General features: G+C 27.9%; 1 protein-coding gene across 1 annotated transcript in view; it reads right to left on the minus strand.

Moving 5' to 3' along the window:
- Window positions 1–15,597, minus strand: part of LOC134833848 (alpha-catulin) — a 55,178-nt gene that overhangs the window by 31,101 nt on the left and 8,480 nt on the right. Inside the window, exon 2 of the mRNA XM_063848323.1 lies at window positions 331–529. Coding sequence (XP_063704393.1) covers window positions 331–529 — 199 coding nt within the window. The remainder of the gene's footprint in view (window positions 1–330; window positions 530–15,597) is intronic.

Consider the following 15,597-nt stretch of genomic DNA (forward strand, 5'->3'; position numbering starts at 1 on the left):
TTATTTTTCAAAATGATTTGACAGTTATTTTTTATTATGATTTTTTTTTTCTTTATTTTTTTTATTAAAATCTTAAATCTTAAAGTAGATATTTAAAAACTTATCAAAAACGGCCAAAACTTGTTAAAATTTTGAAATTTTGTACGAAAAAAATTTTTTTTTATTTTGCCTCCCCCATTTTATTTTCAAAAATTTTGGATTTTATTTTTGATTTTCATTTGGAGCGCCTTGATTAACAAAAAAGCCAAAATATTCGATTCTTGTCACGTAGTAACAGTCAAATTCGCATTGAAACAAAAAAGTCTATGAAGTAATGTCGACGTTACTTACCTGCTGCTCGTGCTTCTTTGCAAGCGTCGTACATATCTTTCTTGATATCGGGATTGTCATCAGCAATTGTCTCGCCAACAGTTACAAATCGTTCAACTGCCAAATTAACAGCTTGTCCAACACGTGAAATTGCACGTAATGTACGTTCCGTTGTTGTGTGTGGTCGTGTATCGCTGCGATGCGAAACTAAATTTGTTATCTGAAAGAAAAAAAGTGAAGAAGGAATTAAGTAACGATTTTTGGACATTTTGACATAATTTGTAAAGTGATACTTTTCGCTCGTTTTTTAGTAGTTGTTTCGTGTTTTTTAAGACATATTCTTCGTGCTTCCTTGCTTGATAACAGGAATGATAATATTAATTATTTTCGTTAATTTCTTAGATTTTTGTGATAAAATGATCCCTGCGTGTTTTTTTTATTATTATAATTTGAGATTTTATCGCACCAAATTTATGACACAATACGGATAATGAAATTAAGATTTTCCTCCATTAAGAGCTTAAAGTAGTGATAAATAACGCTAATGAATTTCGAATAATTAAGGGAAGGAACGGCATTCACATCAAAGCCATTGGTCACGTTAATTTTCTTTTTCCATTTTTTTTTTTTTTATTTAAATGTTATCAAAGGAATTTCCCTTCAATAATTATCTAAAAATAGGTATCAAACACACACATTATAAGGTGAGGCTCCGCAGCATGGAAAAAAATATATTAATGAGAATCACGCAACAATCGTTCGAAAAAAAAATATCATCAACAAATTTCCTACATTTTTTTCTCCATTCTCTTTTTTTTCTATATATCATCATTAATGAACCAATACTATCCGAATATTATCATAATAATTGCGAGATTCCATGAAGTAATCAAATAATTCAAAAAGAGAAAAAAAAATTAGGAGATAAAGGAGGAATTGTGAATGGCGCAGAGAATAGCGAAAGAAATATGATCATAAAAAGTTAATTTAACTTATTTTTCTATCTTTTTTGTGTTGCTATTGGCGATGAGTTTGAATACCGAATGAGATTGCAAATAATAATTATCATAAAAGGAAAATGGAAACAAAAAAAAAGAACGAATTTGAAGGAAAATAAATCTTAATTAAGGTTTCGCGCCCAGGTTTTTTTTTTGTAATAACAATTGTTTTTTGCAAGTTTTACGAAAAGTTTTTTAATATAATTTTGGCATGATTTAAGACTCTGGCTTTTATTAAAATTTTGAGTTCAAAATCTTTGAGATCAACTTTAAGTTTTTTTAAGAATATAAAAAAACAGATTTTTTTCATTGAAAAATAACAAGTTCTTTTGGTCAATTTTTATCAACCTGAATATTCATTATAATATAAACAAAAGTCATCAAAATTTTGCAAACTTTCAAAATTGAATCAAAATTCCGTACAAAGGATTCTATTGAACGTAAACAAACATTCTATAATGTAAAAAGTTTCGAGTTCGTTCGAAAGACAAAAGACTCAAGTGTTTGTACAAGACTCTTCTGTTACGAACAAAAGGAAATCATCAGGAGATTCACCCTTAATGACTTCTAAAAACATCTTCTTTGTGTCTACCTCGTTCATTTCCATGAGTGTTACATCCTTTTCTTGATTTTAAAACTTCTAACAATCATTCAAAAGTTTTTTTTCCTTTTTGCTTTCTGTATGTCTACTACAAACAACAAATTCAAAAAATAAAAATACATTTCAAAATCAAAAGTTTTCCTTTTATGTACAGACAATAAACAATGACAAACAATATTTTAAGTTTTCCCAGTAAATTGAATAGTTGTAAACAACAAATGACAAAGTATTGTGCACTACTTTACTACTTAAGAGAGATACACATACACGACACAGAGAAGCAAGATGATGTAAACTTTTGGTTTTTAACATTCTCGTAGCGTAAAAACATGTGAACACAACAAAATTTCAACCTAGTTTTTAGTTATTTTGTTGTATTTTCTCGAAAAATACGGAACATAGCAGAGCGATACACTCTCCTTGATAAATTATGTGGGAAATAGCAAACAAACGGAAAACTTTATCACTTTTATAGTTTATGCTATATATAATGTATAGAAGAAAAATGTTATTTGAATCTGCAAGTGAATGTTGCTTGTTTAATTTTGTTGTATTTTTGTCAACAAATATTTTTATTTTTTAAAAATTCCAACAAATTTCGAATATTTTAACATTTACAATAAAAATATTGTAACACGACATTTTTATCGTATTACATTACCCAATTTTAACATTTCATCGAAAAATAAATGGCGAGAGATTTTTTGATAATTTAGTATTAGGCCGCTCCAAAAAAATTTTAAAAAAACTTTTTTTAAAATGGGGGGGGGGGGGGTGCAAAAAAAAAAAAAAAAGTTTTGAAATACTTTTTCATACAAAATGACAAAATTTTAACAGTTTTTTGTCATTAATCAATATTTTAGTTGATTTTATGGTCTCTACATTGAGATTTGATAATTTAAAATATATCTCAGAATATTTCAAGGTAAAAATTAAAACAAAAAATTTCATAAAAATATTTGTCAAAAATTTTGAAAAGTATTTTTTTTTTGCCAAGTCCCTTTGAAGAAGATTCAGTTCATATTATGAATTAAAAACTGAAAAATTGAAGTTTTTAAAAACAACTTTTACCTAAATTTTTGAAAGAATTGAAAAAAAAAGTAACGGTCAATTGATGAAATTTTCAACTTTTTTTTTTGATGGTTTGTGACTTTTGAAATGGGGCATGGGACAAAAAGTTCAAAAAAAAAAAAAAAAAAAACCTAAATTTAAAATTGATCAATTTTCCATGTTAATTTTGCATCAAATGTCTGTTCTTCATAAAGCCATGGAGGTTTCCGTTTTAATCTTTGCAGTGAGAGACTTTGTCGAAATTTATAAAGTAAGGAATTTTTCACGAAAAAGTACTCTTTAAAAAATATTATATTCCAAAGATTGCACAAGGCATGAGAAAATCTCATTGTCTATATTGTTATTCAACTTTAATTCATCGCTATCTGATTGGCAAAGTATTTTCAGCACTTGTTTGCACCCTCCTGTTTTTTTCGAAAAACATGAAAAAAAAATCTAAAGTGAATCCAAACCATTGATGATATCCAATCGTCGTCTTTTGTTCATTCCCTTAGACTTTTTTGTAGATGATGATTTGACACGTTTTTTTTTTGCAGTTATTAAATTAATTCGAGCCGTTCTAAATCTCGATTCTTTTTTGTGTTACATAAAACCCAGTTAAAACACGAAAAAGTTGTCAGAAACAGCATGAATACTTCACATTTCAATCTCATTAATCTTTTGCGTTTTTTTTTTGTGGCAGCTTTTGTCACACGCCGTTTCTCAATTCATATTATCGTATATAAATCAACAACGTACGACTCGAGTCAACGCAGCTTGATACTTTTTCAGTAGAAACATTTAAATGTGCGCTTTCAACAGGCTCTCATTATTTGCTTTCGTCATTCTTCATCTGATAACTGGCTGAAAACGAGATAATAACGATGTGTAACGAGAACGAACAATTTCGCTTTGTTGATCGCTTTTCTTCTCGGAAAAAAGGTAGCTGAACAAATAAAACCTTTGCAATTTGTGTCCATTGAATGTGTTTCTTTTATGGTGTCTTTTCATTGTTTTAAGATTATACGAGGCACATGTCCTTTTGTTTCGAGTCACATTAAATTTCTTATCTTAAGAAAATTTAGAGAGAAAAAAACATTAAGTTATGAGTAACGTCGTAAATTAACATTTTTTTTCTTCAAAAGATTTTTTCGTCTTCCTTGTCAAATATTGTTATTATAATAAAAGAGATAAGAAAAAAGATGAATTCAGTAAATTGTTTCCGCATCAATATAGATAATAAGAGCAACAAACAAGCCTTATGAATTTGATATAAAAGTTTTTAGCACAAGATGAAAAGTTGACAGAATTCATTTTTGGCATTATTGACAGCTTAATAGCTAACTGATACCTAATTTCATAATAATTATGTGATCCATCATCGTTAGGCAGTAAAAACATCGCATGTGTTATCATAAAAACATTAAATTAATTTCGATTAATTTTAATTATTTGGATTTCGTGAACGATAAGACGATTGTAATGACACGAATCTTGATAAAATTATGTAAAAATTTCATTTTGAAAATTCAAACATTCTAAATTTGTATTTTTTTTTTATTCTTCTATTAACACTTTTACGTAAAACTTTTGAATTTTTAACAAAATTTCGTATTTTTTCAATATTTTCAACAAAATTTTTTAGAATGAATTATTTTAATGAATTTTTATTCATTTAATTTTTGATTTTATGAAAAATAATTTAAAAGTGTCTAAATATTTGGTAAAAAAATCCAAAAATTTATTTAAAAGTATTTTTCTCATAGAAACTTCAAAATTTTTTTGATGTTCCATTTAAAATTTTAAGGCATTTTTTAAAAATTTGTAAACAATTTTTTCCATAAGAATTATCTATATTATGATAATATATTAATTCAACATTAAACAATTTTTAACTTTTTTGTTAATTTGATGCAACTAACAAACTTTAAAATATCCGAGATATCGCAGAAATCTAAATTTTTTGGCACTGACCTTCATTTTTTTATTTCATCAAAAATTAGTTTTATCATTATTTTCAATAATTTTGATTATTTTTTTGGTTTCTTGCATGACTTGACTCGAACACATGCAAACAAAAACGAACGCAATGCTTCACGCCATTTCCTACTTTTTTTTGTTCAACTTTTTAATTTTCTTTCACAACCGTGTCACTTAAAAACGGAGAAATGTGGAAAAAAACATTTTGCTCGTGTCAGGTCAAGCATAACACTTTCAAATGAAAAATCAAACAGTGTGTCAATCAGCAATCAGTTTCAATATTTCAATGTCGATTTTTTTTATTGAACTTTTTTTTTCTATCGTGATCACATAAAAAAAAGCAACTTTGAACCTTTTTCGTAATTTTTCATTTGTTTGTTAAGAAATTTTTTTTCTTATTTTAATTTTACGCCTCACTGAGTTCTCAGAGTTTGCAAAAAAAAAAAACGAAGAAAGACACATTTTCTTGTCTGGAATTTTTTCACCTGTTCATGTTACCAAAAATAAACGAAGATGGCAAGTGACATGTGATACATTCAATATATACGAAAGAAAAGATAATATGTGGCAAAGTAGGATGAGGACAAAAAAAAAGTTTATCTCTTGTTTGTGCTAACAAACTGACAAACATTCGTGGCAGACACATTTCTCTCGAGGATTTCGCTGAAGAGCGGATTATGTTTCTTATATTTTGTTGTTTTCGTCTTTTTCCTCTTATTTTCCTTCATTTACACACATCCAAGCCAACAACACATCAATTATCTGCACTTTCGTCATTCATGAATGATAATTATATCTGCGAGATAAAAGACGACATGCTTTTATCTTACATTCGTAAAAACACATACGGAGCCCATTAAAATGTTGTTACCCTCACATCATACACATTGTTCGTCCTTTTGAGAACGTTTTTACTATAAAAGTAGTTGCTTCTTCTGTCGTTAATGTAATGATGAGATGATGATGACGAAATGCAAGACAAGAAAAAATATGAATGTATGACATGTTGATGTCCATTTGTGAGGCAAAGAAGGAGAAAAAAAAAGGAAATTTACGATGTAATAACTTTCAACTCGAGTGGATAACAATGACATCTTTCTGTCTGTCGTCGTTAACTCGAAATGAATCCTTTTCTCGTTTTCTAATATTATTTTTTACGAGTTACTTTCTTTTTATTACAATGTGAGATGAGAATTTTTTCGTTATTGATTTTAACTGCCCTTCAATACATTCTCTCTGGATTTAAAATAATCAATGATGCTCGTAATTGAATTGTACATCAGAAAAAAAATCCTCTTTTTTTCTATCATGAATTCGTTCGACACAGCATCAAGAAGGCTTTATTTTACAACGGAATTAACGTAATAAACGTCTCTGTGAGAAAAACTGGAATATGATCCTTCGTTGTTTATTAATAAGCTTACCGATGTGAGCTCTTCGTTGTCGTATTCAGTGTTCAGGAAAAGCTCAATATTAAATTGTGTCTTTAGACAGGTGAAGGGATCATCTTGCACACAAGAACTGTTTTTTAAGGCGTCGCATCGATGGAGCATAACGACGAGTGCTTCTGCTTTATAAAATTTAATTTGATCCTGTTACTTATTTCAATATATATGACAGGATGACACAGCTGCTGATACATTTTTTTACAGTAACTGGAACGCGAAAATAGCAATATCGAACAAGAGCATAGAGAAGCTTACAAAAAAAAATTTCAAAATGTCGAAAATTTTTTATTTAAATGTCGAAAAACACTTTGGGCGAAAAAAGGGTCAGATTTATCCATTAGAGGCAGTTTTGAGTTGCAAAATGATTAAAAATGATAAATTAGAGCCCTTCTGATAAATTTTTATCCATTTGGAGCAAGATTTGACAAAATTGGCTTTGACACAGTTTTTGACACAGTTTTTTTGCTCTTGATTTAGTTTTTAAAACAAAACTATGTCAAAGGAAATTTTTTTTTTCAGTTTCAATTTTTTGGCAGTTTTGAGTTATAAAATGATTAAAAATGATAAATTAGAGCCCTCTGACAAATTTCAATCCATTTGGAGCAAGATTTGACAAAATTGCTTTGACACAGTTTTTGACACAGTTTTTTTGCTCTTGATTTAGTTTTTAAAACAAAACTATGTCAAAGGAAATTTTTTTTTTCAGTTTCAATTTTTTGGCAGTTTTGAGTTATAAAATGATTAAAAATGATAAATTAGAGCCCTCTGACAAATTTTTATCCATTTGGAGCAAGATTTGACAAAAATTGGCTTTGACACAGTTTTTGACATAGTTTTTTTGCTCTTGATTTAGTTTTCAAACAAAACTATGTCAAAGGAAAAATTTTTTTTTCAGTTTCAATTTTTTGGCAGTTTTGAGTTATAAAATGATTAAAAATGATAAATTAGAGCCCTCTGACAAATTTCAATCCATTTGGAGCAAGATTTGACAAAATTGACACAGTTTTTTTGCTTTGACACAGAAAAATTTTTTTTTTCAGTTTCAATTTTTTGGCAGTTATAAAATGATTAAAAATGATAAATTAGAGCCCTCTGACAAATTTCAATCCATTTTTTGCTCTTGATTTGACACAGTTTTGCAAAACAAAACTATGTCAAAGGAAATTTTTTTTTTCAGTTTCAATTTTTTGGCAGTTTTGAGTTATAAAATGATTAAAAATGATAAATTAGAGCCCTCTGACAAATTTTTATCCATTTGGAGCAAGATTTGACAGTTTTGAGTTATAAAATGATTAAAAATGATAAAAATTGCTTTGACACTTTGACACAGTTTTTGACACAGTTTTTTTGCTCTTGATTTAGTTTTCAAAACAAAACTATGTCAAAGGAAATTTTTTTTTCAGTTTCAATTTTTTGGCAGTTTTGAGTTATAAAATGATTAAAAATGATAAATTAGAGCCCTCTGACAAATTTCAATCCATTTGGAGCAAGATTTGACAAAATTGGCTTTGACACAGTTTTTGACACAGTTTTTTTGCTCTTGATTTAGTTTTTAAAACAAAACTATGTCAAAGGAAATTTTTTTTTTCAGTTTCAATTTTTTGGCAGTTTTGAGTTATAAAATGATTAAAAATGATAAATTAGAGCCCTCTGACAAATTTCAATCCATTTGGAGCAAGATTTGACAAAATTGGCTTTGACACAGTTTTTGATACAGTTTTTGCTCTTGATTTAGTTTTTAAAATAAAACTATGTCAAAGGAAAAATTTTTTTTTTCAGTTTCAATTTTTTGGCAGTTTTGAGTTATAAAATGATTTAGAGCCCTCTGACAAATTTCAATCCAGTTTCAATTTTTTGGCTCTTTTTGATAAAAATGATTTTTTGGTGGTTTTTTGATAAAAATGAACAGGGGGAGGAAACGCGAAACAGAAAACAGAACACCCTTAATTAAACCATCAATATCTCAGTAATATTTACTTTAATCAACTTTCTGTCCTTTTTTACACTTTCATGGGTGTTTGTTTTTTTTTTTATTTTTCCTTATTATTATTTTTTTATGTTTTTACCTCTATGAAACAAAAAGAACTTGTATTACACAACAACAATCGTTACCCCAATAAACCGTTTGCGTGATATGCCCATCAAAAATTTATATCATTTATTTCATTACACTCTAGATTCCACACGCGAAAAACATCCGTCTCGTTGGTGAAAATTATATCTTCCAACTTCCGTTTTTCCATTGAATGAATAATAAGAACGAAAAAAAAACGGGTCCCTATAATATAAATTTTTTTTTACTGCAGAGGATTTAGCTTAATAAACAACAGGGCGTTTCCTTTTGCAACATTTCAAGGGAACAAGGAATCGTAATTTAGCAATTTTTTATTTTCTTTATTATTACTTTTGAAGCAGAACTGACGATGAATGTCACACATTACTGAATAGAATAATTTGCACCAATTTTTTCCTATTTTATTTTTATTTAAAAATTATGCAAATAAAAACGACAACGAAAAAAGGGAGGAAATGGCGTCATTTATATATTTTAATTTTTCCTGACAATATTTTTTTTGTGTGTGTGTAACTCTTACTTTGGAAATATGAATTTTCATGCAGGCCTCAGACATAATTATTGTCATTATGACAGCAGATGTTGGTACGTGTTTTGTGCCTTTTTTGAGCAAATGTTATTTTGTAAAATTTTAATGCAAATTGTTGTCCTTGTGAATATATTTATAGAACGTTTCTTAAAGTACAAAAAAATGACTATAAATTGTAAATGTTTGTCCTTGAAAAAAAAAAACATTTTTTTTACAACGTTAGACAGGAAATGAAAAGATTGATGAACCGTCGTGAGTCAAATTAATTTCTTGCTTTCTAATTAAAGAAAAAAAAAACACTCAAGAATGTCAAACACACACAAGAAAAAAAACATTGACATAAATTATCATTATTTTGTTGTTCTGAAAATAAACGACAGATAAGAAGATGGGCACTCCTCGATTTTAACATTTTTCCCTCCATTTATTTATGATAATAATCACATTTGTGATTTGGTATTTCCTGTTTTTTTTCTTTTTCGCAAACACTATAACGCCTTCGTTAAAGAAAAAAGTCATGATAATTCCAAAATGAAGCTCAAGGCTAATGGTCAAGACAAACAAAAATAAATACAAAACTTGATAAATCTTGTAGGCTCAGAAAATGATAAGAAAAAAGATAGTGAAAGGGACACGTACTAAAAGAGGAAATAATAAAAACTAAGAAAAAAAAACACAAGTTTTGCTTTGAGGCTCAAAATGTAAGAAAAACAGGAAGTTGCTTTGACATGAAAAATTGAAATAGTGCCTTTAATACACTTTTTGCTTTAATTTCTCGAATAAAGTTTGTTTTTTCCAACATGAAATAGAGAGAAAAGTTATTTAATAACCATCGAAGCAAGAAAAACAAGAGTTCGAATAAAGCTTTTACTTTAATCGATTCCTCTTTTATTGTTGTTTTATTCAGTTCGAGTTGTATTGTTGTTAAAGAAGTCCCTTTTGATACATCATTCCCATGAAATGATGAGACTACTTAATGTATTTCATTAATTAGACCATAAAAATAAACGACAAGTTATTAGTTTAGCCGTCCCAACGCAAAAATGAGTTTCAACCCATATTTGATGGATTTCAAAGCTAAAAGTGAATATCCAACAAATGACAATTAAATCATAAAATTGCTTACATGGCTCTTTTTAGCCCAACGTTTATCATAAAACCACAAAATTATTATCTGTACATTAAAATATTGCAATGACCCCAACGGGACAATTTAGGTTCGCATGTCACACACAAAACACATAAAAATCCTGCATAAAGTCGAAAATCTGTTCATACAGAATAATAGACTATAAATTTGTGAAAGCAACCGCATTTAATATCTGTTGAATATTGATTGTACCAATTGTGTCATGGTAATAGCGAAGTCGGGTGTTTATAGCTTTTGTTATGGTCATTTCATTCGCTCACGTGTCCTATTGAGATATTTTGCAAAAAAAAATGTTTTAAAGAATTTTTCTTAATTTCTTAATTTTTTTTTAATTTTTCTTATTTTTTAAACAATTTCTTATTTTTTTTAAATTTTTCTTATTTTCTTAACAAAAAAAAAAAAAAAAAAAATAAAATAAAATAAAATAAGAAAAACATAAAATTGGAAAATAATTTTTTTAAAGAATTTTTCTTAATTTCTTAATTTTTTTTTTAATTTTTCTTATTTTTTTAACAATTTTTCAATTTTTTTTTTATTTTTCTTATTTTTTTTACAATTTCTTAATTTTTTTTTAATTTTTCTTATTTTCTTAACAAAAAAAAAATAATAAAATAAAATAAAATAAGAAAAACATAAAATTGCAAAAGAAAATTTTTTAAAGAATTTTTTTAATTTCTTAATTTTTTTTTTAATTTTTCTTATTTTTTTAACAATTTTTTAATTTTTTTTTTTAAATTTTTCTTACTTTTTTAACAATTTCTTATTTTTTTTTAAATTTTCCTTATTTTCTTAACAAAAAAAAAAAAAAAAAAAAAATAAAATAAAATAAGAAAAAAATAAAATATATGCTTTTACATATGTGATGAGCTTTCCGTGAACAAAGGTAAAAATTTTATAATTTTTTTTTTATGGTTTCTTCCAAAAATAGCTTTGGGTTTATTGTCCCAGATGAATTTAATCCCCATTTTTTTGATTAATTCAACAGCGTACTTTTTCAAAATCTTTTTCTCTTAAGAAAAAATCAGATATCAGTAGGAGGTATCTCTTCATATCGAAAGAAAAACAACAAAAACGTTTCTTTGGAATGTTAACGAGTTTCTCTTTTTGAAGGTACGTCACGTATTCAAGAAGAGACAAACGGTACTCAGCTCATTACATTGAAAAATCGTGCCCCATTTCTGCTCTGAATGTGTTCAAATGTAAATTGAAAAGAAGGATAGACGAAAGGTACACAAACGATATGACATGTGAAATATTTTTTTTTTTTTGGGCATGAATAGTGTCACTCACACTGCTTTTAGCACGTGAAGCACGAGAAAAAGGCAAAAAGTTGAGCATAAAAATGTCAAGCACGCCAAAAAGATATAAAAATTTATTCTGAAACATTTACCGAGAGAGACAAAATAATCTGCAGGTGTCTTAAATTGCAACAAATGTCTTTAGTGTGGTTTATTTGTTTCTTCGGCGCGATAGAGAAACGAGAGAAGAAAACGACACTTTCAAGTGATTTATTGGTTGGTCTCATGAATGCTGATCCAACTGAGTCTGTTTGCATGTAGATAAAAGTAAAAATAAATCTCGCAAGAAAAGTTCATTACGCTCCATTGCCCCCAACATACAGATATATGAAGGCACTCTGTGGGCGAAAAAGGGGTGATATTAACTCCGTAAGTTATCAAATTAACCCCTTGGGAGATAAATTTGACCCCTTAAGTGGTGAATTTGACCCCTTAAGAAGTCAATTTAACCCCTTAAGAGGTTAATTTAGCTTCTAAGGGGTTAAATGAACCTCTTTAAGAGGTTATTCTGACCCGTTTTGGAGCCAAATAACCTCTTAAGAGATCAGAATAACCTCTTATAGAGGTCAAATTAACCCCTAAGTAGATAAATTGACTTCTTAAGGGGTCAAATTTACCTCTTAAGGGGTAAAATTATCCTCCAAAGGGGTCAAATTTACCTCTTAAGGGGTAAAATTATCCTCCAAAGGGGTCAAATTTACCTCTTAAGGGGTAAAATTATCCTCCAAAGGGGTCAAATTTACCTCTTAAGGGGTAAAATTATCCTCCAAAGGGGTCAAATTTACCTCTTAAGGGGTAAAATTATCCTCCAAAGGGGTCAAATTTACCTCTTAAGGGGTAAAATTATCCTCCAAAGGGGTCAAATTTACCTCTTAAGGGGTTAAATTGACCTCTTAAGGTGTTAATTTCACCCCTTTTTCGCTCAAAGAGAATCAACACTCCAAGAAACGTAGAAGAAGGAAGCAAAAAATGCACGCTGAAGCGACGATGTCTTGCTTGCCAAATGATGCAAACAGAATTCAACAGATTTTGATAAAATAATAGCCTCTTATGTTGTTCTTCGTTCGCTTTCACATTTTAAAATGATTTTAAATGCGCTTGTCTCTTGAGACAATACCTGTCGTCTCCATATAGACTCTAACTAAAAAAAAATAATGCGAATGTCATGTTTATTTAAATTAGTTGAGAGCTCGAATAATCAATCAAAGCGCGAAGCCTCCCAGAAATGTGGCGGGTTAATTTTCATCATAAATCGTGGTTTGTCATCAATCATAACGCAAGTCAAGGAAGGAATAAAAAATGTTCTCTGTGAAAATTTTTTCAGAGAAATTTAATTTCCTTCACATTTTCCACAGAAAAGCAGTCGATTTCGCATCTTATTACGTTTCGCACACTGAGCTTTCCTAATAAATTTCAATTTGATTCGCTTACTATTAGTGTACGCGTTGACTTGCGTTTTCCTCCCATCCAATATATTTGAATGGTATCTTTCGATAAGAAAGATTTATTGATTAAGTGTAAATAAATCTTTCAATTTCCTTCGAAGGGCAAACACTCGTCTTCGTTCGTAACCAAATAAACCATTTATGCCATTTATAGTAGTTAGATTTTATCTTTATGATTGCTCACACCCTGTTTACGAATTCGGTTCCTTTGTCGTGTGTTAGAGAACGCAATTTTTCTATTTCCTGATGGATTTCGTGCATTCGTGAGTGTTGCCGATACAAATTTCAATTACAATATTTCTACTTTTTTTTTTAAACCACTCAAGTTTGTTGGAGAAATTGATTTTCTGGACATTTTCTTTTGATTTATTGTTTTTATTTGATAAATTACTCCAATTTTTTCATTTTTTATTAGATGACATTTTTTTCCTTCCCTTTTTTTTCAGATAGTAATTGAATTTTGCTAATCACCAAAGTTTTTTTTTTTTTTTTTTGAAAATTCAGTTAATGTGAAATCGATAAAATGTTCGCTTTTTTTAAATATTGCACAGATAATCAGCTTAAATTGCTTGCGATGGACTGAGAGATCATTAAAAAGGTTTTACGCCTCCTTAACAATTTAATATAACGGCAATTTACTCAATTGTATCCGGAACATTTTCAGCGAAAATGCTTTTGGAAGAACAAAAAATATAAAAAAAGACAATTTGTCAATTTTTTTTTGTCAATTCAATATTTATTGGGAAAAGTTAAGCAAGAAGTGAGCGACGACAATTTCAATTCTAATCACGTCAAATGGCACTCAGCACTTATTATTATTAATAATTTTTGTTGAAAGACATATCTTGGGCAAAAAAATGTTTTTTACGTGTTTTGTGATCGAAAGGAAGTTCAATAAAAAACGAAACAAAAAAAAGTTGTTTGGGAGAGAAAGACAAAAAAAAAAATATTAACTGTCAATTTTTATTGAAAAAAAAAAAATAAAATAAAATAAAAAAATAATGGTTTGGAAATGTTAAATTCTCGTTGGAAATGTTTATTTAATTTAAAGTTTAAATGAAACTGTCAACAGTTATTCAATAAAAAAGTATAAAATTATTAGTTTGTTAGCAAAGTTATGTCAATTTTATTACTCCTTCTTTATCTGATTAGATTTGAAAAACTTCAATTGGTGTAAAAATTTTTCAAAAATTGATTAAAAACAAATTTTAAATTATAAAATTTTAAATAATACGCGTCAAGATAGGTAATATAATTTAAATCTGTTAACACGCAGTATAATTATTAACATTACCATATAAATATTTTGCATACGAAGAGACATAATTTCCGACTGTCGACCCGTTTGTTGTCATTTAAAAGCATTTTTCTTGTTGAAAATTTATGGAAAACAATATAACCATTCGTTGTTGGTACTTTCCCATCTCACATATCTGATTTATTGTCGTGCGCATCGCACGTTGATTTATGAAAACAAATTAAACCAATTAAAGCCCGTATATGAAATCAGCGAATTTGCGAAACATACAGTGAGACAATAGAATTTCCCTGATACATCGATCAAAAATAATGTCTGTCCCGTAAAACGAGGCAACAAAGCGACAAAATTAGCATCATTTTCCATGACTGAATTGGGCTTATCTACTGCCAAAAGCTCTTAATTAAACGAGCAGCGTCCCTGTCACTTCATTTCTGATCTAAATTTATTTATGACAGTCTTCCCATGCAAATTCTCGGTTTGTTGTTTGATTTGACGAATAATGGGGTTAGCATAAAATGTAAATTACTGAAAAAATTGCGGGCAATAAAAATGTCTCGCTTGCAAAATCTCAAAACGCAAAATTTAAAACTAATAAAATTCATGTCATAAAAAAATAATATTTGATATGAAATCTTAATATAGTCGAATGACGCAGATTTTGTGTACCTTCGTTGTTTATCATTTGTGGGCAAGTGACAGAGATGAAGTTATTCATGTAGAATGGATAAAAATTTAGAGGTTGATTTTTATTATACTAAAATTATGCACATTTATTAAATGACAAGAGAGTCGTTTTATACCGTAATGTAGATAAGAGAAAATAACCGTTAAAATTCGAATGAAAGAAAAAATAAAAAAAGTTAAAAATTTTATCAAAAATTACCAATTTTTGAATTTTTTTTTAATTTCATAATTTTTTAAGAAAATTTTTCAATTTTTAGCAATTTTGGTATTTTAAAATTATAAAAATAAAATAAAATTTTCTTTAAAAATAATTTTAATAAAAATTATTGAATATTTTTTTTCAAAAAAAAAAAAAAATTACAGTTATTTTTATGATATTCATTTTTTTTTTAATTTTAGTTAAAATGTTTTAAAATCAATTTTTCAACGATCAAAAAAATTTTTTAAAAGTTTGGAATTTTGTATGAAAGAAGTATTTCAAAATTTTTAATTTTTTTTTTGCACTTCCATTGAAAAAAAATTGGACAAAAATATTGAAATTCATTTGGAGCGGCCTAACTTTAAAATAAAAATATAAAATTAATTAAAAATTTAAAAATTTTCATTTAAAATTTTTTTAAAAATAGGAATTTGAAACAAAAAATATTAAGAAGACGAATTTTGACTTCTATTTTCGTTAAGAGAACAAATTTTTAAATTCTCTTTCATTTTGATAACTTTTAATCTCTTCTGTGATGCTCTCAAGTTTACCAGACAGCACATTTTCAACA

This window comes from Culicoides brevitarsis, chromosome 1, assembly GCF_036172545.1.
Source record: "Culicoides brevitarsis isolate CSIRO-B50_1 chromosome 1, AGI_CSIRO_Cbre_v1, whole genome shotgun sequence".
Classification (NCBI taxonomy): domain Eukaryota; kingdom Metazoa; phylum Arthropoda; class Insecta; order Diptera; family Ceratopogonidae; genus Culicoides; species Culicoides brevitarsis.